The sequence below is a fragment of the Mobula hypostoma genome, chromosome 20, assembly GCF_963921235.1.
Source record: "Mobula hypostoma chromosome 20, sMobHyp1.1, whole genome shotgun sequence".
Classification (NCBI taxonomy): domain Eukaryota; kingdom Metazoa; phylum Chordata; class Chondrichthyes; order Myliobatiformes; family Myliobatidae; genus Mobula; species Mobula hypostoma.
This window is the reverse complement of record NC_086116.1, coordinates 61,160,565-61,185,350: the sequence shown is the minus strand read 5'-3', so window position 1 is coordinate 61,185,350 and position 24,786 is coordinate 61,160,565. Positions and strand designations below refer to the sequence as shown.

Below are 24,786 nucleotides of genomic sequence, written 5' to 3'. Positions count from 1 at the left end.
AGAACAGGAAGGGAAGGTGATTCAGTACGGTGATTCAGGAAGGTGATATGATGAAGAGGAGGAAGGGAAGGTGATGTGATGAAGAGGAGGAATGGAAGCTGATTCAGGAAGGTGATGTGATGAAGAGGAAGAAGGGAAGGTGGTTCAGGAAGGGAGATGTGATGAAGAGGAGGAAGGGAAGGTGATTCAGGAAGGTGATGTGATGAAGAGCAGGAAGGGAAGGTGATTCAGGAAGGTGATGTGATGAAGAGGAGAAAGGGAAGGTGATGTGATGAAGAGGAGAAAGGGAAGGTGATGTGATGAAGAGGAGGAAAGGAAGTTGATTCAGGAAGGTGGTGTGATGAAGAGCAGGAAGGGAAGGTGATTCAGTACGGTGATTCAGGAAGGTGATATGATGAAGAGGAGGAAGGGAAGGTGATTCAGGAAGGTGCTGTGATGAAGAGGAGGAAGGGAAGGTGATTCAGAAACGTGGTGTGATGAAGAGGAGTAAGGGAAGGTGGTTCAGGATGGGAGATGTGATGAAGAGGAGGAAGGGAAGGTGACTCAGGAAGGTGATGTGATGAAGAGCAGGAAGGGAAGGTGATTCAGGAAGGTGATGTGATGAAGAGGAGAAAGGGAAGGTGATGTGATGAAGAGGAGGGAGGGAAAGGGGTTCCGGAAGGGAGATGTGATGAATAGGAGGAAGGGAAGATAGATTAGGAAGGTGGATGTGATGGAGGAGGAAGGGAAGGTGAATCAGGAAAGGAGACGTGATGAAGAGGAGGAAAGGTAAGTGGTTCAAAAAAAGTGGATGTGATGAAGAAGAGGAAGGGAAGGTGGTTCAGGAAGGTGGTGTGATGAAGAGCAGGAAGGTAAGGTAATTCAGGATGGTGATGTGATGAAGAGGAAGAAGGAAAGGTGCTTCAGGAAGGTGGTGTGATGAAGAGAAGGAAGGGAAGGTGATGTGATGAAGAGGAGGAAAGGAAGGTGATTCAGGAAGGTGGTGTGATGAAGAGCAGGAAGGGAAGGTGATTCAGTACGGTGATTCAGGAAGGTGATATGATGTAGAGGAGGAAGGGAAGGTGATGTGATGAAGAGGAGGAAGGGAAGGTGATTCAGGTGATGTGAAGAAGAGGAGGAAGGGAAGGTGATTTAGGACAGGAAATGTGATGAAGAGGAGGAAGGGAAAGTGGTTCCAGAAGGGAGATGTGATGAAGAGCAGGAAGGGAAGGTGATTCAGGAAGGTGATGTGATGAATAGGAGGAAGGGAATGTGATTCAGGAAGGTGATGTGAAGAAGAGGAGGAAGGGAAGGTGATTCAGGAGGGTGATGTGATGAAGAGGAGGAAGGGTAAGTGGTTCCAGAAGTGAGATGTGATGAAGAGGAGGAAGGGAATGTGATTCAGGAAGGTGATGTGATGAAGAGCAGGAAGGGAAGGTGATTTAGGAATGGAGATGTGGTGAAATGGAGGAAGGGAAGGTGGTTCAGGAAGGTGATGTGATGAAGAGGAGGAAGGGACGGTGGTTCAGGATGGGAGATGTGATGAAGAGGAGGAAGGGAAAGTGATTCAGGAAGGTGATGTGATGAAGAAGAGGACGGGAAGGTGATTCAGGAAGGTGATGTGATGAAGAAGAGGACGGGAAGGTGATTCAGGAAGGTGATGTGATGAAGAGAAGGAAGGAAAAGTGATTCAGGAAGGTGATGTGATGAAGAAGAGGACGGGAAGGTGATTCAGGAAGGTGATGTGATGAAGAGCAGGAAGGGAAGGTGATTCAGGAAGGTGATGTGATGAAGAGGAGGGAGGGAAAGGGGTTCCGGAAGGGAGATGTGATGAATAGGAGGAAGGGAAGGTGAATCAGGAAGGGAGACGTGATGAAGAGGAGGAAGGAAAGGTGATTCAGGATGGAAGTTGTGATGAAGAGGAAGAAGGGAACGTGATTCAGGAAGGTGCTGTGATGAAGAGGAGGAAGGGAAGGTGATTCAGGAACGTGATGAGATGAAGAGGAGGAAAGGAAGGTGATGTGATGAAGAGGAGGGAGGGAAAGGGGTTCCGGAAGGGAGATGTGATGAATAAGAGGAAGGGAAGGTGAATCAGGAAGGGAGACGTGATGAAGAGGAGGAAAGGTAAGTGGTTCAAAAAAGGTGGATGTGATGAAGAAGAGGAAGGGAAGGTGGTTCAGGAAGGTGGTGTGATGAAGAGGAGGAAGGGAAAGTGATTCAGGAAGGTGATCTGATGAAGAGGAGGAAGGGAAGATGATTCAGTAAGGTGATGTGATGAAGAGCAGGAAGGGAAGATAATTCAGGAAGGTGCTGTGATGAAGTGGAGGAAGGGAAAGTGACTCAGGAAGGTGGATGTGATGAAGAGGACGAAGAGAAGGTGAATCAGGAAGGTGATGTGATGAAGAGGAGGAAGGGAAGGTGAATCAGGAAGGTGATGTGATGAAGAGGAGGAAGGGAAGGTGATTCAGGTAGGTGAAGTGAAGAGGAGGAAGGGAAGGTGATTCAGGAAGGGAGATGTGATGAAGAGGAGGAAGGGAAAGTGGTTCCAGAAGGGAGATGTGATGAAGAGGAGGAAGGGAAGGTGATTCAGAAAGGGAGATGTGATGAACAGGAGGAACGGAAGGTGATTCAGGAAGGTGATGTGATGAAGAGGAGGAAGTGAGGGTGATTCAGGAAGGTGATGTGATGAAGAGGAGGAAGGGAAGGTGATCTGATGATGAGGGGGAAGGGAAGGTGATTCAGTAAGGTGATGTGATGAAGAGTAGGAAGGGAAGGTGATTCAGGAAGGTGAAGTGATGAAGAGGAGGAAGGGAAGGTCATTCAGGAAGGTGGTGTCATGAAGAGGAGGAAGGGAAAGTGGTTCCAGAAGAGAGATGTGATGAAGAGGAGGAAGGGAAGGTGATTCAGAAAGGGAGATGTGATGAAGAGCAGGAAGGGAAGGTGATGTGGTGAAGAGGAGGAAGCGAAGGTGATTCAGGAAGGTGATGTGATGAACAGGAGGAACGGAAGGTGATTCAGGAAGGTGATGTGATGAAGAGGAGGAAGTGAGGGTGATTCAGGAAGGTGATGTGATGAAGAGGAGGAAGGGAAGGTGATCTGATGATGAGGAGAAAGGGAAGGTGATTAAGTAAGGTGATGTGATGAAGAGTAGGAAGGGAATGTGATTCAGGAAGGTGAAGTGATGAAGAGGAGGAAGGGAAGGTCATTCAGGAAGGTGGTGTGATGAAGAGGTGGAAGGGACGGTGATTCCGGAAGGTGATGTGGTGAAGATGAGGAAGGGAAGGTGATTCAGGAAGGGAGATGTGATGAAGAGGAGGAAGGGAAAGAGGTTCCAGAAGGGAGATGTGATGAAGAGGAGGAAGGGAAGGTGATTCAGGAAGGGAGATGTGATGAAGAGGAGGAAGGGAAAGAGGTTCCAGAATGCAGATGTGTTGAAGAGCAGGAAGGGAAGGTGATTCCAGAAGGTGATGTGATGAAGAGGAGGAAGGGAAGGTGATTCAGGAAGGTGATGTGATGAAGAGGAGGAAAGGAAGGTGATTCAGGAAGGTGGTGTGATGAAGAGAAGGAAGGGAAAGTGATTCAGGAACAGGGTGTGATGAAGAGGAGGAAGGGAAGGTGATGTGATGAAGAGGAGGAAGGGAAGTTGAATTAGAAAGGTGATGTGATGAAGAGGAGGAAGGGAAGGTGATTCAGGAAGGTGATGTGATGAAGAGGAGGGGGTAAGTGATTCAGGAAGGTGATGTGATGAAGAGGAGGAAGGGAAGGTGATTCAGCAAGGTGATGTGATGAAGAGCAGGAAGGGAAGATGATTCAGGAAGGTACTGTGATGAAGAGGAGGAAGGGAAGGTGATTCAGGAAGGTGATTCAGGAAGGTGATGTGATGAAGAGGAGGAAGGGAAGTTGATTCAGGAAGGTGATGTGATGAAGAGGAGGAAGGGAAAGTGGTTCCAGAAAGGAAATGTGATGAAGAGGAGGAAGGGAAGGTGATTCAGGAAGGTGGTGTGATGAAGAGCAGGAAGGGAAGGTGATTCAGGAAGGTGATGTGATGAAGAGGAGAAAGGGAAGGTGATTCAGGAAGGTGGTGTGATGAAGAGGAGGAAGCGAAGGTGATTCAGGAAGGTCATGTGATGAAGAGGAGAAACGGAAGGTGATTCAAGAAGGGAGATGTGATGAAGAGGAGGAAGGAAAGGTGATTCAGGATGGGGGTGTGATGTAGAGAAGGAAGGGAAGGTGATGTGATGAAGAGGAGGAAAGGAAGGTGGTGTGATGAAGAGCAGGAAGGGAAGGTGATTCAGTACGGTGATTCAGGAAGGTGATATGATGAAGAGGAGGAAGGGAAGGTGATGTGATGAAGAGGAGGAAGGGAAGTTGATTCAGGAAGGTGATGTGATGAAGAGGAGGAAGGGAAGGTGATCCAGGAAGGTGATGTGATGAAGAGGAGGAAGGGAAAGTGATTCAGAAAGGTGCTGTGATGAAGAGGAGGAAGGAAAGGTGATTCAGGAAGGGAGATGTGATGAAGAGGAGGTAGGGAAGGTGAATCAGGAAGGTGATGTAATGAAGAGGAGGAAGAAAAGGCAGTTCAGGAAGGTGGATGTGATGAAGAGGAGGAAGGGAAGGTAATTCAGGAAGGTGATGTGAAGAAGAGGAGGAAGGGAAGGTGATTTAGGACAGGAAATGTGATGAAGAGGAGGAAGGGAAAGTGGTTCCAGAAGGGAGATGTGATGAAGAGCAGGAAGGGAAGGTGATTCAGGAAGGTGATGTGATGAAAAGGAGGAAGGGAATGTGATTCAGGAAGGTGATGTGAAGAAGAGGAGGAAGGGAAGGTGATTCAAGAAGGAGATGTGATGAAGATCAGGAAGGGAAAGTGGTTCAGGAAGGCAGATGTGATGAAGAGAAGGAAGAGAAGGTGATTCAGGAAGGTGATGTGATGAAGAGGAGGAAGGGAAGGTGAATCAGGAAGGTGATGTAATGAAGAGGTGGAAGAAAAGGCAGTTCAGGAAGGTTGCTGTGATGAAGAGAAGGAAGGGAAGGTGATTCAGGAAGGTGATGTGGTGAAGAGGAGGAAGGGAAGGTAATTCAGGAAGGGAAACGTGATGAAGAGGAGGAAGGGAAAGTGGTTCTAGATGGGAGAAGTGATGAAGAGCAGGAACGGAAGGTGATGTGATAAAGAGCAGGAAAGGAAGGTGATTCAGGAAGGTGATGTGATGAAGAGGAGAAAGGGAAGGTGATTCAGGAAGGTGGTGTGATGAAGAGGAGGAAGCGAAGGTGATTCAGGAAGGTCATGTGATGAAGAGGAGAAACGGAAGGTGATTCAAGAAGGGAGATGTGATGAAGAGGAGGAAGGAAAGGTGATTCAGGATGGGGGTGTGATGAAGAGAAGGAAGGGAAGGTGATGTGATGAAGAGGAGGAAAGGAAGGTGGTGTGATGAAGAGCAGGAAGGGAAGGTGATTCAGTACGGTGATTCAGGAAGGTGATATGATGAAGAGGAGGAAGGGAAGGTGATGTGATGAAGAGGAGGAAGGGAAGTTGATTCAGGAAGGTGATGTGATGAAGAGGAGGAAGGGAAGGTGATCCAGGAAGGTGATGTGATGAAGAGGAGGAAGGGAAAGTGATTCAGAAAGGTGCTGTGATGAAGAGGAGGAAGGAAAGGTGATTCAGGAAGGGAGATGTGATGAAGAGGAGGTAGGGAAGGTGAATCAGGAAGGTGATGTAATGAAGAGGAGGAAGAAAAGGCAGTTCAGGAAGGTGGATGTGATGAAGAGGAGGAAGGGAAGGTAATTCAGGAAGGTGATGTGAAGAAGAGGATGGGAAGGTGATTTAGGACAGGAAATGTGATGAAGAGGAGGAAGGGAAAGTGGTTCCAGAAGGGAGATGTGATGAAGAGCAGGAAGGGAAGGTGATTCAGGAAGGTGATGTGATGAAAAGGAGGAAGGGAATGTGATTCAGGAAGGTGATGTGAAGAAGAGGAGGAAGGGAAGGTGATTCAGGAGGGTGATGTGATGAAGAGGAGGAAGGGTAAGTGGTTCCAGAAGGGAGATGTGATGAAGAGGAGGAAGGGAATGTGATTCAGGAAGGTGATGTGATGAAGAGCAGGAAGGGAAGGTGATTTAGGAATGGAGATGTGGTGAAATGGAGGAAGGGAAGATGGTTCAGGAAGCTTATGTGATGAAGATGAGGAAGGGAAGGTGATTCAGGAAAGTGGTGTGATGAAGAGGGTGAAGGGAAGATGATTCAGGAAGGCGATGTGATGAACAGGAGGAAGGGAAGGTGGTTCCAGAAGGGAGATGTGATGAAGAGGAGGAAGGGAATGTGATTCAGGAAGGTGATGTGATGAAGAGGAGGAAGGGAAGGTGATTCAGAACGTGATGCAATGACTAACAGGAAGGGAAGGTGATTCAGGAAGGTGATGTGATGAAGTGGAGGAAGGGAAAGTGGTTCCAGAAGGGAGATGTGAAGAAGAGGAGGAACAGAAGGTAATTCAGGAAGGTGGTGTGATGAAGAGGAGGAAGAGAAAGTGGTTCCAGAAGGCAGATGTGATGAAGAGGAGGAAGGGAAGTAGATTCAGGAAGGTGATGTGATGAACAGCAGGAAGGGAAGGTGATTTAGGAATGGAGATGTGGTGAAATGGAGGAAGGGAAGATGGTTCAGGAAGCTTATGTGATGAAGATGAGGAAGGGAAGGTGATTCACGAAAGTGGTGTGATGAAGAGGGTGAAGGGAAGATGATTCAGGAAGGCGATGTGATGAAGAGGAGGAAGGGAAGGTGATTCAGGAAGGTGATGTGATGAAGAGGAGGAAGGGAAGGTGATTCAGGAAGGTGATGTGATGAAGAGGTGGAAGGGAAAGTGGTTCCAGAAGGGAGATGTGATGATGACGAGAAAGGGAAGGTGATTCAGGAAGGTGATGTGATGAAGAGGTGGAAGGGAAAGTGGTTCCAGAAGGGAGATGTGATGATGACGAGAAAGGGAAGGTGATTCAGGAAGGTGATGTGATGAAGAGGAGGAAGGGAAGGTGATTCAGGAAGAGTTTGATGAAGAGGAGGAAGGGAAGGTGGTTCAAGAAGGGAGATGTGATGAAGAGGAGGAAGGGAATGTGATTCAGGAAGGTGATGTGGTGAGGAGCAGGAAGGGAAGGTGATTCAGGAAGGGAGATGTGATGAAGAGGAGGAAGGGAAAGTGGTTCCAGAAGGGAGATGTGATGAAGAGGAGGAAGGGAAGGTCATTCAGGAAGGTGATGTGATGAAGAGCAGGAAGGGAAGGTGATGTGATGAAGAGGAGGAAGGGAAGGTGATTCAGGAAGGTGATGTGATGAAGAGGAGGAAGGGAAAGTGGTTCCAGAAGGGAGATGTGATGATGAGGAGAAAGGGAAGGTGATTCAGGAAGGTGATGTGATGAACAGCAGGAAGGGAAGGTGATTTAGGAATGGAGATGTGGTGAAATGGAGGAAGGGAAGATGGTTCAGGAAGCTTATGTGATGAAGATGAGGAAGGGAAGGTGATTCAGGAAAGTGGTGTGATGAAGAGGGTGAAGGGAAGATGATTCAGGAAGGCGATGTGATGAACAGGAGGAAGGGAAGGTGGTTCCAGAAGGGAGATGTGATGAAGAGGAGGAAGGGAATGTGATTCAGGAAGGTGATGTGATGAAGAGGAGGAAGGGAAGGTGATTCAGAACGTGATGCAATGACTAACAGGAAGGGAAGGTGATTCAGGAAGGTGATGTGATGAAGTGGAGGAAGGGAAAGTGGTTCCAGAAGGGAGATGTGAAGAAGAGGAGGAACAGAAGGTAATTCACGAAGGTGGTGTGATGAAGAGGAGGAAGGGAAAGTGGTTCCAGAAGGCAGATGTGATGAAGAGGAGGAAGGGAAGTAGATTCAGGAAGGTGATGTGATGAAGAGCAGGAAGGGAAGGTGATTTAGGAATGGAGATGTGGTGAAATGGAGGAAGGGAAGATGGTTCAGGAAGCTTATGTGATGAAGATGAGGAAGGGAAGGTGATTCAGAAAGGTGATGTGATGAAGAGGAGGAAGGGAAGGTGATTCAGGAAGGTGATGCAATGACTAGCAGGAAGGGAAGGTGATTCAGGAATGTGATGTGATGAAGAGGTGGAAGGGAAAGTGGTTCCAGAAGGGAGATGTGATGATGACGAGAAAGGGAAGGTGATTCAGGAAGGTGATGTGATGAAGAGGTGGAAGGGAAAGTGGTTCCAGAAGGGAGATGTGATGATGACGAGAAAGGGAAGGTGATTCAGGAAGGTGATGTGATGAAGAGGAGGAAGGGAAGGTGATTCAGGAAGAGTTTGATGAAGAGGAGGAAGGGAAGGTGGTTCAAGAAGGGAGATGTGATGAAGAGGAGGAAGGGAATGTGATTCAGGAAGGTGATGTGGTGAGGAGCAGGAAGGGAAGGTGATTCAGGAAGGGAGATGTGATGAAGAGGAGGAAGGGAAAGTGGTTCCAGAAGGGAGATGTGATGATGAGGAGAAAGGGAAGGTGATTCAGGAAGGTGATATGATGAAGAGCAGGAAGGGAAGGTGATTCAGGGAGGTTATGTGATTAAGAGGAGGAAGGGAAGGTGATTTAGGAAGAGTGTGTTGAAGAGGAGGAAGGGAAGCTGATTCAGGAAGGTGATGTGATGAAGAGGAGGAAGGGAAGGTGATTCAGGAAGGTGATGCGATGAAGAGGAGGAAGGGAAGGTGATTCAGGAGGGTGATGTGATGAAGAGGAGGAAGGGTAAGTGGTTCCAGAAGGGAGATTTGATGAAGAGGAGGAAGGGAATGTGATTCAGGAAGGTGATGTGATGAAGATGAGGAAGGGAAGGTGATTCAGAACGTGATGCAATGACTAACAGGAAGGGAAGGTGATGTGATGAAGAGGAGGAAGGTAAGGTGATTCAGGAAGGTGATGTGATGAAGAGCAGGAAGGGAAGGTGATTCAGGAAGGTGGATGCGATGAAGAGGAGGACCGAAGGTGGTTCAGGAAGGGAGACGTGATGAAGAGGAGGAAGGGATGGTGATTCAGGAAGAGTGTGATGTAATGAAGAAGAGGAGGATGTGACACATGAAGAGGGAGCAATGTGGAGGAGGAGGGGAGATAACGAAGAGGAGAGTAAGGTGACAAAGTGGAGGGAGAAATGACTGAGGAGGAGGGGTAACTTCTTCAAAGCAAGGTAGGCATGTGGAATGAGCTGCCAAATGAAGTAGTCGAGGCAGGAAAAAAAACCAACATTTAAAAGACATTTGGAAAAGGTACATGAGTAGGAAAGATTCAGAGGGACTTGCGCCAAATGCAGTCAAGTAGGACTGGCTTAGCCAGCCTTCACCAACAGCATGATTGAGTTGGGCAGAAGGGCCTGTTTCTGTGCTGTATTGCTCTACAATTGTCTAAGTGATTTAGAGGAGGAACGAATAGAGGAATGGGAGGTGGAGGCAATAAACAGGCTGGGGTACGGTGAAGAAGGGGGAGGGAGAGGTGATGTAGGGAAAGGGGATATGATGAGGTGGAAGTGACACAGGAATAATGGTGAAGAGATAAAGGAGGATTTGGGAGATATGGTTGAGCAGGAGGAGGAAGCAGGAGATGAAGTAAAGATGGTGGAAGAAGAGGAGGGAAAGTTGAAGAAGATGAGATAACAGAGGAAGAGTGGGGAGAGTGGAGAGTGATGGAAGAAGAGGGGGAAGGTAACAAATTAAGAGAAGTGTAGAGATGACGGCAGAGGTGGGTGAAGGGAGGTGAAAAGAATTGGTGGTAACTGGTGGGAAAAAGGCAGTAATGATGGAAAGGGGAGAGAGCTCACAGAAGAGAAAGAAAGGTGATTGAGAAAAGGTTGATGGAGAAGGAGGCAGAGAGAGAAGTGATTGGGCAGAAGGGGGTACAAATGAAGGAGGAGAGTTCAACTGACAACTTTGGAGGGGGTACTGATGAGGGGGATAACAGAGGAGGAAGAGGAAGTGACAGAGCAGGGGAAAGAAGTTGATAGTGGAGGAGCCGTGACTGGCAATGCAAGAGTGACACTGGCTGTGGAGTAAGAGGGCAATGAAGAGAGGGAGGCGGAGGAAGTGGGCAGAGTTGCGAAGATGGAAAAGAGAATGAAGAAAATGAAGAGGAATAAGATCCCCACTGTGCTCCCACAAGTCATTCTAAAAGGTCTCATCATTGAATTGGTCTCAGGAAAGATGACCCGTGTATTCTGGTGAATTATAATCCCTTAGCCAAACCTTACCTCTGATTACACTGGACAACAATTTTTTTCAAAGGTGTTACTTCCTCAGAATTCTTTTATGATAGACTACTAGATACTGAACACAAATATAATTTCAGTCTATTTGCATCATGTAGGAATTTGGAGAAACAAGAATTAACTTTTATTGAATATAATGTATTTAATTACAACAGTGCTGACACTGCAGAAGTTCAGCTAAGCTAAAGGTGTTTGTTGATGATTTTCGTTTATACTCAGTGTCTGAGGCTTCTCACTTAAGTGCCCAACAATAATCAACCAGCATTGATGATTCCATTTTCCCTGATACTGTTTCACCATGACTGCAATGTCCTGGTGAAACCTTTCACCATATTCGTCACTGAGACACCTAAATTTGCAGGGAAGAAGTCTAAATGGGAATGCAGAAAATGGATCTTTCATGATACATTGCACTTCATGGTTTTGTACTCTTGAAGCATGTTGTTAACCAACTGCATGCAGTTTGGTGCTCTGTAGTTGCCAAGAAAATGTTTAATAATCTCCTTAAATGCCGTTAATGCAATTTTCACCAATTCTACCAGTTCTTCAAATTGCCTACCATTGATGATCGATTTAATTTGTGAACCAACAACAATACCTTCCTTAACCCTGGCTTCTGTTATTCTGACTTGAATTGTGAATTGAAATAACGAATATAGGTTAGTTAAAAATAGTGCTTGATAGGGAAATTTCATGGTGATTTTCATGATCAGCAGCCCAAAATCCATAAGATACAGCCAAAAGTATTGAAGAAGCAGAATGTTTGTTATCCAGTGTTAGCGGATATATTGCTGGTTATGCTTTGTTTCCCACATATTGTGACAGTGAATGCACTTCAGTGGTACTTCGTTGTGCGCTGAGGTTTTATAAAGTGTATCAACATAGGTTTTCCATTTGCTTTTTCATAAACTAGCAGTATCCTGGTGAGCCTGCTCTGCAATCAAGCTAAAACATCCCTCCTATTGTGTGAAGCCCCATTTCTTCACTTAATGCAACAACAAACTCCATCCCCCTTCTACAGTTTTGTTTTGTTGGGAAACAAAGAATATTAAAGTGTCTGCGTGCTATTTCTTGCTGAACGGCGGAGCTAAGTGTGGGACTGGAGGCACTCACCACAACGTTGTACTGAGAGACGGAGATGTTACTGGGGGTCACGCTGAGATGGACGCACTGATTGATGTCAGAGGTGAATCTACGCAGTTCAGTGGAGCGCTTGCACTTATCTTTCCTCGTGCACCTGAGGAGAAAAAAAATAGAGGTTCACTTGAGGTGAAGGGACGGGTAGCCATGGATACCATCAGAGCCCATAGCAACCCCAGGTCTGAGGAACCATCACCGCTTTCAGAGGCTGGTTTACAGGCAGAGGGACAATTAGGCTAGATCAACAGTTTTTGAGTATTTGCATTTCATCCACCCACATACACATTTAAAAGATACAGCCCGGTAACAAGCTCTTCCGATCTGATGAGGGCCACCCAAATACACCCATGTGACCAATTACCTTTATGAGGGTTAACCCATTGAAAGCATCTGGCCCAGAAGGGCAACCTGGTCAAGTACCAAAGGCCTGTGCTGATCAACTGACTGCAATGCTCACTGTTCTCTTTAACCTCTCACTTTGTCAGTCAGGTACCCACCTGTTTCAACAGGCTTCAATTATACCGGTGCATAAGAAGATCACTGTAACCTGCCTAAATGACTATTATCCAGTAGCATTTACATCCACTGTGATGAAGAGCTTTGAGAGGTTGGTGATGAAACATATCAACTCCTGCCTGAGAAGTAACTTGGATCTGCTTTAATCTGCCTACCGGCACAACAGGTCACAGTATATACCATTTCCTTGACTCTTTACTCAACCCTGGAACACTTAGACAGCAAAGATGAATACATCAGGATGTTCTTCATTGACTACAGCTCAGCATTCAATACCATCATCCTCTCAAAACTAATCAATAAGCTCCAAGACCAGGGCCTCAATACCTCCTTGTTCAACTGGATCCTCGAATTCCACACTTGGAGACTCAGTCAATTTGGATTCGCAACAACATCTCCTCCACAATTTCCATCAACACAGGTGCACCACAAGGCTGAGTGCTTAGCCCCCTGCTCTACTCGCTTTATACTTATGACTGTGAGGCTAAGCACAGCTCCAATGCCATCTTTAAATTTGCTAATGACACCACTGTCACTGGCCAAATCAAAGGTGGTGACAAGTCAGCATATAAGAGAGAGATTGAAAATCTGGCTGAGTGCTGCCACAACAACCTCTCACTCAATGTCAGCAAGACCAAGGAGCTGATTATTGACTTCAGGAGAAGGAAACCGGAGGCCCATGAGCCAGTTCTCATCAGGGGAGCAGAGATGGAGAGGATCAGTAACTTTGAATTCCTCAGTGTTATCATTTCAGAAGATCTGCTTAGGGACTAGCACGTAAGTGTTATTTCAAAGAAGGCACGGCAGTGGCTCTGATTTCTTAGAAGTCTGTGCAAATTCAGATTTTAATCTAACACCTTGACACACTTGTACAGATGCACAGTGCAGAGTATTCTGACTGGTTGCATCTCCACCTGGTATGGAAACACCAATGCCCAAAAAAACAAAATAGGCTACGAAAAGTGATGGATACAGCCCAGTTCAACATAGGACAAGTCCTTCCCACCGCTGAGCACATCTACAAAGAGCACTGCCACAAGAAAGCAGCATCCATCATCCAGGACCCCAACATGCAGGCCATGCTCTCTTCTTGGTGCTGCCATCGGGAAGGACATATAGGAGCTTTAGGTCCCACAGCACCAGGTCCAGGAACAGTTATTACCCTTCAACCATTAGGCTAATGAACCAGTGTGGATAACTTCACTCAACTCAGCTCTGAACTGACTCCACAACCTATAGACTCACTTTCAAGGACTCTACAACTCGTGTTCTCTGATTTTATTTATTTACTTAATTATTTATTATTAGTGGTAGTATTATTTGTTTTTGTATTAGCAGTTTGTCTTTTTTTGCACATCAGTTGTTTGTCAGTCTTTGTATGTAGTTTTTCATTGATTCTATTGGATTTCTTTGTTCTACTGTGAATGGCCACAATAATGAATCTCAGCATAGCCTATGGAGACATACACTATGCGTACTTTGATAATAAACTTACTTTGAACCTTGAATCTTATCTGCGTTCTTTCTTATGCTACCACATCTTTCTTGTAGGGTGGTGACCACAGTGTATACAATACTGCAAGTGCAGCCTAACTAACACTTCGTACACAATGTCCCAACTTTTATATGCAGATGCTTCTACCCTTATAAGCATCTGAATACCAATGTTTATATCCTCTGTTTAATCCCCTTCATAGGTGCTGCTTGACTTGCTGAGTTCCTCCAGCATTTTGTCTCTGTTGCTTTTATTCAAATACTGAATATGAGCAACACACACAAAATGCTGGAGGAATTCTACAAGTCAGGAAGCACCTATAGAGACAAATACTTGGTCTGTGAAGCCAAGCATGCCAAAATGCCTTCTTTATTATTTTATTCGCTTGTGTTGCCATTTTCAGGGAACTCTCTGTACATTCATAGCATCTCTGTACTCCAAAGATCTCTTTACGGCATATGTCCTGCCATTATTTGACGTCCTAAAATGCAATTCTTCACACTTCTCAGTTAAATTCCAGATTTGTTAGGAAGGAGGATTTGTTTCTGTATCGTGTCTGTCAATTAGTTTGTTCATTCTCCCTGTGACCACATAGGTTTCGTCCAGGGACTTAGGTTTCCTTCCACAGTCCAAAGACGTACCAGTTAGTAGGTTAATTGGTCATTGTAAATTATCCTACAATTAGGCTAGTGTTAAGTACAAACGTTTGTAGGTGGTTAGTTGAATGGTACAGCACGATAGGTTGTGAAGGCCCGTTCCACGCTGTATCTCGAAATAAATGAACGGATGACTCTGAGATTCCATGATAACAACTTCCTTCCCCTCTCTTTTCCTTTGAAGCTCATCATTAGAACCTATGTGGAAACAGACCCAGAAGAGGAGGTGGTGGAGGGTCAGTGGAACTAGCCAGTTGACAGTGTGAATCAATGAACAAGCTCCCAGTGCCAGAGTTACAAAGCTGCCAATACCAATAACGGATCATTAGGGCTTCACTAAAGTGCAGTACAACTTCGTAATAGGATAAGTGTGTGAAATAATACGTTTCAGCTCAGTTGGAAGCCTTCCACAGCTCTTGACTTGCACAGTGCCTGTTGGAGAGGAGGGTGAGCTACTGAAGGAACACACTGCAGTTCCTCACTCCCTCTCCCAGCTGAATCACTACGGTCTGTTCCCAACAGACAAAGGAACTACTAGACTGTTCCCTGATAAACTGGATCAGGCAGTTCCACAACAGAGCCACCAATGCACAAGACCGGAAGGAAATGAAGAGAGTGTAAACTTCGCCGGCTCCCCACCACAGAGGACATCTTCAAAAGGCAATGCCTCAAGAAGGCAGCATCCATCATTAAGGACTCCCACCAACCAGGATATGTCCTCTTCTCATTACCACCCTCTGGGAAGAGGTACAGGAGCATGAAGACACACTCTCAACGTTTTAGGAACAGTTTTATCCCTCTGCCACCAGATTTCTGAATGGTCCATGAACCCATAAACACTACCTCACAATTTTACCCTCTTTCTGCACAAATTTATTTTCAATTATTTCTTAATGTAATTTATAATAATTTTTTCACGTAGTACACTGTACTGCTGCCGCAAAATAACAAATTTCACAACCAATGTTAGTGATAATAAAGCTGGTTCTGGTTAGATGCAGTATCAGGCCAATTAAAATACATTTTCATATTTCAAGATGAATGCTGCATCATTTTGAAATGGCGGGGATAAAGAGATACTGGGTGGGTTCCCACTGAGAAAACAGAGGCAAAACCTCAAGAGGGGTGTCACTGCGAGGTGGGAGGGATAAGGTGATAAGGATATCACTGGAAAAGGCAATGAAACCAGGCCACTCTGGGGAAAGGGGTGACACAGGTCCGTGGGTCAGGAAGGGGAGCGGGTGTGGGACTACTGGGCCAGAGGTCACCAGGGTGGGGGAATGGGGAAAGAATCCACTGGGGCAGGGAACACTGGTGCAGTGGACACTGGAGGCTCCAGCTGGGAGTTTACTGAGGGACACCGAGCTAGAGATCACCAAGGGGGCACTGGGTGAGCGATCACAGGGAGACATTGAGCAAAATGTCTGGGGGGACAAGCAAGCTACAATGTCATCTCTCTGAAGCATTACCTTATGATCCACAAGGTCAAAACAGAAAGGCCAATACAATGGAGCAAGTGGGGCCAGAATGTCATAAGATTCATAGAGCATGGAGGCATGTCATTTGGCCCAAATGGTCCATGCCAACCAAGATGCAACTCTAAGCTAGTCCTATTTAACTACATTTGTCCTATATCTCTCTAAGCCTTTCCTATCCATGTATTTGGCCAAGTGTCTTTTAGTTCTTGATTCTCTAATCCTGGGAAAAGGACTCTCCTTTTCTGTGCCCCACGTGTCCCCTTCACGTCATAACAGCTATTGTCAACACTCTGCTTTACATCTGAAATCAGATTAATACAAGGTTGAAAGCAACATTCCCTTCTCAGCAGTGAGCAGTGAACACAGGGCACCGTTCTCCAGCAAGGGGACATTTTATGGGGCGACATCAGAAGAGGTAGGAAAGGAGACAACTGGCCCTTAGTAAGGATCTAGAAAGGGAATAGATTGGTGAAGATCAGGGAAGGATGCAAGCATGAAGAATGTGTTTTCACGCATGTTCACCATAGACCATTTGGTTCAACTAGCTCAAGCTTGTGTTAATGTTCCACCAGAGCACCTTCACCCACCTCAACCATGGAGAGCACTTGAACCTGTTGCTTTACCGTCTGGTATGTCAGGGCCAGCAGAAGCTGCAAAGAGTTGCAAACTCAACCAGTTCCATCATTTGTCACTAGCCTACCCAGCATCAATGACACCTTCAAAAGGGAACTCCTGAAAAAGGTGGCACCCATCACCCATCACCCAGGGCAACCCCTCTTCTCATTACTGTCATCAGAGAGGAGGTACAGGAGTCTAAGGACATGCACTCTATGTTTTAGGAACAGCTTCGTCCCCTCCACCGTCAGATGTCCGAACAGACAAGGAACCAACTCATGAACACTACCTCATTACTTTTGCTTCCTTCTTGCACGACTTATTTAATTAAAAAATTTGTTATATGTATTTCTTATTGTAAATTAAAGGTTTTTGTTTGCATTGCACTATACTGCTGCCGTAAAACAACACATGTCACAACATATGTCAGTGAAAATAAACCTAATTCTGATTCTGTCAAATTACCAGTCTGTTCCTTCCTCCTTGCTTTACCCGGCAACCTACCTACTCACCTCAACAGCCCCTTGTGTTTGTGAGTTCCACACCCACTCCACTATTTCAGTAAAGAATGTGCCCCTGAAATCCTTGCGGAATTTATTAATTGCTGTTATATAATTAGTTTCCCAAAAGTGGAAACATCCAGCATCGAAACTTTTCAGAAATGGTAGCCCTTCCCTTTCCTTGAGAAAAGAGCCTGTTATACCATCTGATTATTCGCTGTCATGCAAGGTGCATCATTTCTGCATGCAAGTTAAATTTGCCATGGTTATCAGGAAGAGATTAGCATACGAATTGATTCACAGCTTTATTACCAGCATTATTCTTAATGTACTCAGTAATGGATTCTGCGTCCGACTGTGCTGTAAGCCATTAGAGGACCTCCTTTAATGGTGACGGCTCACAATGAGTGGAGTGACGTGCACTGGAGTGTTATTGACTTCGAGAAAAACCGAAGGTTTCTCTTTCGTGGGCCAACACTGACAAACCAGCAGAAATCCAACAAAGGAACACAGACACCTTTGTCTGTTTCAGCTAGACTGCCTTTCAGCTACTTCTTTCTATTGGCTTGTGTATGGGCACTCCAGCCAAACCATCCACTGACAGTTCCAAGCACACAGAAGCGGTGAGGTTCGCTGACAAGGGGCGAACACAACTTCGAAAGTGATGTTGCCCATGCAGTACTGTGGGAAAGCGGCAGAGTCCACGCTGGTTCTCTGGATGTGGCCTTCCCTTCTAGAACATCCTTGTCCACTCGTCCCTCCCTACTGATCTCCCTCCTGGCACTTATCCCTGCAACAAATGGATAGCATCCAAGACAAGCTTTTCACTGTATCTTGGTACATGTGACAATAACAAACTACTACCAATACTCAACAGGTCAAGAAGCATCTGTGGAAGGAGGGGCAGAGTTAATTTTTCAGATCAATCATGTTTCATCAGAATGACGCTGCAAGCAAACCTTACCACCTTTCTAAAACATTAACTATGTTTTTCTCTCTCCACAGCTGCAGCCTCAGGATTTTCTGTTTTCATCTCAACCAGCAGCATTGGAGTTCCTATTGTTACAGGAGGGCCTGATCTTGTTGGTAGAATCTCAGGTGGTGACGAGCAGGCGTACAGGAGTGAGATATGCCAACTAGTGGAGTGGTGTCGCAGCAATAACCTGGCACTCAGTAAGACGAAAGAGCTGATTGTGGACTTCCAGAAGGGTAAGATGAAGGAACACACACCAATCCTCAGAGGGAGAGAGAGAGAGCCGTTTCAAGTTCCTGGGTGTCAAGATTTCTGAGGATCTAACCTGGTCCCAACATATCGATGCAGTTATACAGGAGGCAAGCCAGCGGCTATACTTCATTAGGAGTTTGAAGAGATTTGGTATGTCAACAAATACACTCAAAAACTTCTATAGTTGTACTGTGGAGAGCATTCTGACAGGCTGCATCACTGTCTGGTATGGAGGGGCTACTGCACAGGACTGAAAAAAGCTGCAGAGGGTTGTAAATTTAGTCAGCTCCATCTTGGGCACTAGCCTACAAAGAAGCCAGGACATCTTTAGGGAGCGGTGTCTCAGAAAGGCAGCGTCCGTTATTAAGGACGTCCAGCACCCAGGAGATGCTCTTTTCTCCCTGTTACCACCAGGTAGGAGATACAGAAGCCTGAAGGCACACACTCAGCGATTCAGGAACAGTTTCTTCCCCTCTGCCATCTGATTCCTAAATGGACATCTAACCCTTGGACACTACCTCACTTTTTTATAATACTGTATATCATACTTCTGGTTTTTGCATGATTTTTAATCTATTCAATATACGTATACTGTAATTGATGTATTTATTAATTTATTATTATTATTTTATTTTGTTTTTTTTCTTCTGTATTATGTATTGCATTGAACTGCTGCTGCTAAGTTAACTAATTTTCTGATAATAAACCTGATTCTGATTCTGATCTCCTCTGCATTGTTCAACTCAGATGAAGGTGCAAATCTCAGACAGAGTCCTTCTTTAAACATACAGGGAGTTTTTATTGGGAAGAAAGTCTACTTGTGAAATAAAAATAAGTCCTGGCCTTTGGGAAGACTAACAATCTAGATCACCTCCAAGGTTCACTGAGAAGGTGCAGAGGAAGCTGGAGAGAACTCTTGCTACAGTTCTCCCCTCTACATTCTCGAACTCCACTCCTCCCACGACGGAGTGCCAATTTCTGACAGCGGGGAGACCAGGAAGGTGAGTCTGTACCAGAGATATTCACAGACTTCCCTGGTAAGCAGAGCCAGGCTGAACCCACTGCTGAAGAGCCACTGTGTGCAGATGGGTCTAGAACAGGGCCACATTCAGGGATTGAGTAACTGGAAATAGAACTGGAGCTGATTTATTACTGTCACATGTACTGAGGTATGGTAAAAAGCTTGTCCTAAATTCTGTTCATATGGATCAGAACATTCCACAGTGCACTGAGGAAGAACATACTTTATACTTTATTGTCACCAAACAATTGATACTAGAATGTACAATCATCGCAGCGATATTTGATTCTGCGCTTCACATTCCCTGGATTACAAATATTAAATATTATAAATATTAAAAATAGTTAAAATTAGTAAATATTAAACATTTAAATTATAAATCATAAATAGAAAACAGAAAAATGGAAAGTAAGGTAGTGCAAAAAAACGAGATGCAGGTCCGGATATTTGGAGGGTAAGGCCCAGATCCAGGTCAGGATCCATTCAGCAGTCTTATCGCAGTTGGAAAGAAACTGTTCCCAAATCTGGCCGTACGAGTCTTCAAGCTCCTGAGCCTCCTCCCGGAGGGAAGAGGGACGGAAAGTGTGTTGGCTGGAATAAAGTGATATAGCGACAGAGAAAGTACAATGCAGGTAAACAACAAGGCACAAGATCATAATGAGATGAGGTGGGGAAAGTGTTGGTAATTAACTTGAAAAGATTTCTGCAGCTCTCTCACCTTCACTCATAGGGGAGGGCAGCAAAATCAAACACTGTCCTTCACTGGGGGGCACGTGCCCTTTGCATTATTGCTAGGCACCCCAATTGTCAACATATAAAAACCCCACGAGCCTAGTTAGTTAGACTTGGGAGGCAGCTGTCCTGAATGTGGGATTGGGGAGGAGGGGGATCTGAAACATGAATCCCTTCTGCTCAGCCCGATGGCCCGCACATGGTTACCTGGCAGTCAAATAATGTGCTGTCAATTACTGACCTGTGACCCACAGTGATGTGGGTAAGGAAACAGGAGGAGGAATGGTGGGTGAGAATCAGAATCAGGTTTAATAGTACTGGCATACACCATGGAAGTTGTTGTTACATGGGAGCAGTGCATTGCAATACATAATGATAAATACTGTAAAGATTAAGATAGGTGTATACAGTGTATACCAAGTTAACCTAAATGAGCAGTGCAAAAAGAGAAAAAAAAAGACTAGTGGAGGTAGTGTTCATGGGTTCAATGTCCACTCAGAAAGCAGATGGCAGAAGGGAAGATGCTGTTCCTTTTATTTATTGAGATACAGCACAGAATAGGCCCTTCCAGTCCTTCAAGCTGCGTAGCCCAGCAATCCCCCATCTCAGTCCTAGCCTAATTACAATACAACTTACAATGACCAATTAACCTTCCAGCCAGTACGTCGTTGAACTGTGGGAGGAAACAGGAGCACCCAGAGGAAACCGACGCATTCACAGGGAGAATGTATAAGCTCCTTACAGGCATTAAACCTGGGTCACTTGCACTGTAAAGTGTTGTGCTAACCACTATGTGCCGTCTGAATCATTGAGCCTGTGTCTTCAGGCAGATGATAAACCGGACAAACATTCCTTTTTTTCCTGAAAAATACAGAAAAAGAGGGACCCTTCCCGTAGATCTGCACTTTGCTTTATTTAACAAATAAATTTTATTCACAATAAAATGATATACAAAAGAAGACCGGTGCAAAACGTCCACATTCATGGTCAATACACCCAGTAGTCCTTCAAGAGGACCACACCCTTGTCGTAGGGTTTGGAGGCTTGTGCTAGCTGGAGTCAGGGCCTTGTGCTTTGGCTCTTGGTAGGGTCACCCTTGCCAAACACGTCAAAGGTTAGAAGCCAGACTAAGAGTGGTCCACCGGTCCTCCAGGTTTCTGGGGTTCAGCTCAGGGCTAACAACCGTGACTGGTAAAACAAAATTATTATGGCAAGAGCAATGAAGAATTCTTCTATAACTGTGTGCGGTGGTATGGACAGACAGAGATGGAGGACTTTCACTGAGGCATTATGGGCAGTAAGTAAGTAAGTACATTCAGTAGTGTTAACTTATTTTTTGAAGAATTTAACGCTATAGGATCATAGCCATCATGTGGCCCCACAGGGCAAGGCACCATTTCAATATCTCAGGGGCTTCCCCATCTGACTCAGCCCCTCCATGCCTAGTCGCGGAAGGAAGCTAGACTGTGGTTCTTCCCCACAGAGCCGGACTCTTGGTTGCACCATGCCTCATTAGTCCCTCAGGACGTCCTCCTGCAGCCTGGAATGTGATAGTCAATAGCATTTCCTTACGGACATCTCAATGGGCATTAGTTTGTTTAGAGATACAGGGTGGAGCAGGCCCTATCAGCCCAACGAGCCACGCCACCCAGCAGCAAACCTATTTAACCCCAGCCTAATCACAGGACAATTTACAATGATCAATTAACCCACTAAAGACAAGGTTAATCCTTATGTCTTTGGAGTGTGGGAGGAAATCGTAGCACCCGGAAGAAACCCACACAGTCATGGGAAGGATATACAAGCTCCTTACAGACAGTGCCGGAAATGAACTCCGAACTCCGGTACCCCAGCTGTAACAGCATCGCTCTAACTGTGGTGCCCAGGAAGCTGGGAATTCTCCCGAGAACTGTGAAAAAATGTACACTTGTGCTGCCATTAACCCATCTCCACAATACAATCAGGGAGACAAAATAACCTTTTAAGTGAAAGTACTTTCCCATTATCACTGCATGAGGGAATCTAATCTTGATTGAGCGCGGAGCCCATGTAATGTGTATGAGCCTTTTACTCTCTAGACTGCCTATCAGATCCACCTCATCGGTTCCTCTTGCTTCTGACTGCAATCTAAGGAGATGGATTTTGGATGAAGAAACCCTGTCTTCATGTCAGGGAAGGGTGCTTTGCCAGTTTAACCCCAGCACAAAAATGGGAACCCTTGCATTCCTATATCACCCCAGGCTGTCCCAGTACTGGCCTGGTTCTGTAAGTAAAATTCTGTGTCTGCACTTGGCCAAGTTACCTTGCCATCACTAATATGATTGCCTTTTTCTATGCAGGCTGCAGTGCCATGTTAATAAGTGAATATTAATAACGCTCATTACAATAAATTTTCATAATTTTATGCTGGCACAGCAGAATTACATTTGAATGAATGCTGTGGAGAAAATTGCCTCCGTCAGCGTTAGAATTAAGGGACTATTTTTGAGTGACCTTCCTTTGAAAATACCATCTGCTGATGACAATGATGGACCTCTGGTATCTCAGTCAAGTGACCTTTTCATATGTGAAGGTCGGACCTCGTACTTGAAACATGAGCAAATCTGCAGATGCTGGAGATCCAAAGCAACACACGCACAAAATGCTGGAGGAACTCAGCAGGCCAGGCAACATCTATGGAAAAGAGGAAACAGTCGATGTTTCAGGCTGAGACCCTTCATCAGGACTGGAAAGGAAGGAGAGAAGTCGGAGTAAAAAGGTGAGGGGAGGGAAGAAGTACAAGGTGGAAGGTGAGGTGAAACTGAGATTTCTCTAACTTTTGATAATTGCCACCCCATCCTTACCCACTCCTGTTTCCCTCTCTCAAATTATCTCCTTACCTGCTCTCTGGTGCTCTTCCACTTTCCCTTTCTCTACCCTCTGTCAGGTTCCCCCTTCTCCAGCCCTTTATCTCTTTCAATCAACTTCCCAGCTCTTTACTTCACTCCCCTCCCCCTCTCTCAGGTTCATCTCACCTGCCGCCCTGTACTTCCTCCTCCGCTCTCCACACCTTCTTACTCTGACATCTCATTCCTCTCCAGTCTTGAAGATGGGTCTCGGCCCGTCACGTCGATTGTTTACTCTTTTTGTTGTATTTTAATCTGGCTTTTCACATCTTCAACTTGTTAAATCAACACATTACTTCTAAGTGAATTACCAAGGTTAACCAATGAAACACTCAGAAATTGAGAGATGTAAGGCTTTTTGTTCGATGGACCACTAAGGAATGTGAAGCAAACTACAATAAGATGAATTAGGGATCCGATCAACTATTACCTTTGCATGATAGTATTAAATACTCTTGTTCCTATGTGCCAGTTTGCAAGACAATATTTAATGAAATCAGTGTACCTTTAAATACAAATGGTCTACAACTTCCAAGCAGTTTTATGCCCACACATACGCAATACCTCTGACGGGTGGGGAGAATATCCATAACACTCAATAAACGACATTTATTTAATTTTATACTGGCATGGCCGTAGTAGAATTGAGTTCTGTGGCAGAAATTGCCTTAGTCAGCACCAGAATACAAAAGTTGTGATTTTTCTCCTCCTGACTGTTGCTTGAGGAAAAAAAAGCGAAGGGAAAGGAGAGTTAATGCAGTGAAGGCAATTGGATTGAAATTACAGGGAGACAGAAGCAATGGTAAACGTTAGAAATGTGAAGGAGAATATCACTACAAAAAATGCCAAAACATTTTCCCATGACTGACTTTACAGGTGGAAAATTGCTGTTAGAATCAGTGTCTCTGTGTGAATGAAAAGGTCTGCAAAGTGGGGAAGCACCATTCGTCGGTGCAATTTGTACAACCAAGTGTTTGTTAAATAAGATGACAGCAGGTGGAATCTGACATAATTTTTCAAAGTTCAAAGCAAATTTTATTATCAAAGTACATATATGTTACCATATACAACCCTGAGATTCATTTTCTTGTGGGCATACTTAACAAATCTATAGAATAGCAACTACAACAGGATCAATGAAGGACTGCCCAATTAGGGCATTCAACCAGAGTTCAGAAGACAGCAAAGGTGTGCAAATGCAAATACAAATGCCTTTTCATGTTATTATATGTAAGGTGATGAAACTATAATTGAGCACTCATTCAAATACATTAGTAGGGCATCCAAGTCTTAAACCTGCTTCACCATTTAATGATATGATAGGGGCATGACTGTTAATGGAACTCCACCCACAGTAAGCTTTCACCCCCTTGATAAATAAGAATCTAACTCCCCCTGCTGTAAAATATATTTATAGACACTGCCTTCACCACCTTTGGAATGGAGATCCAAGGACTCTCAATTGTTCATGACAAAGGGTTTCACCTCAACAGGTAACCCAGTTACTTTAAACAGAGGGCCTTGGTTCTAGGTTCTTCCACATGAAGTAGAATTCCCTCTACACTCTGTAAAATAGTCAGGGACTTCAATGGTCTCTGGCTTAATTGGGTGCAATTTACTAGTTTAAGTGACAACAAAAAAAGCAACTAAATACTTTGTTATTCACACTGTTTCTGGTAAACGATCACTGCAAACAGTGGCCTGAGGCTTCCTTCCCTGTCGGAGTTAAACTGAGTTGCCTATACGGTCTGGCATTTTTGTGGTGTGACTGGAGTCTTGCTGGGCAAGACAGTTGCAGCATGTCAGGGCTGAAGTTGCCGGAGCGGACTAGGAGGAAGATTGACGCAGTGGAGCCAAGACAAGTTGAGGAGAGATCTGAGGTTTGGACAATTTAAGCTCTGGGCCAGATTAAAGTGGTTGGGGCGCTGGGGTCGGAGGTAAGAGACGGGACACGTTGGCTCACTACACTACTGGGGAAGGGAGGTTATTCGTACCTGTGCTGGACTGAGGCTGTGGCCTGCAACTAGTGGACATCTAGATTGACTGTAGTGATACCTGGCATTGTGAACTTCACTTCTGAATGCTGTTTGCTTGCTTTTACTGTTCGCACGATTCGTTTTTTTTCTCTCGGCATACTGGGTGTTTGATGGTCTTTTGTTTTTAGTGGGTTCTGACGGGGTTTTTTTGTTTCGTGACTGCCTGTAAGGAGACAAATCTCAAGGTTGCATCATGTATACATACTTTGATAATAAAATATACTTTGAACTTACTTTATTTTTTTGAACTCCAATTGACACAATCCTCATTTGTCCAG

The 24,786-nt window shown here is 45.1% G+C and overlaps 1 protein-coding gene across 6 annotated transcripts in view; it reads right to left on the bottom strand.

Annotated features, from left to right (window-relative positions):
* plxna4 (plexin A4) overlaps positions 1 to 24,786 on the bottom strand; it is an 804,472-nt gene that overhangs the window by 264,783 nt on the left and 514,903 nt on the right. For all 6 annotated transcript variants that reach the window (XM_063073049.1, XM_063073048.1, XM_063073050.1 and 3 more), the window contains one exon: positions 11,323 to 11,446. In XM_063073049.1, coding sequence (XP_062929119.1) covers positions 11,323 to 11,446 — 124 coding nt within the window. The remainder of the gene's footprint in view (positions 1 to 11,322; positions 11,447 to 24,786) is intronic.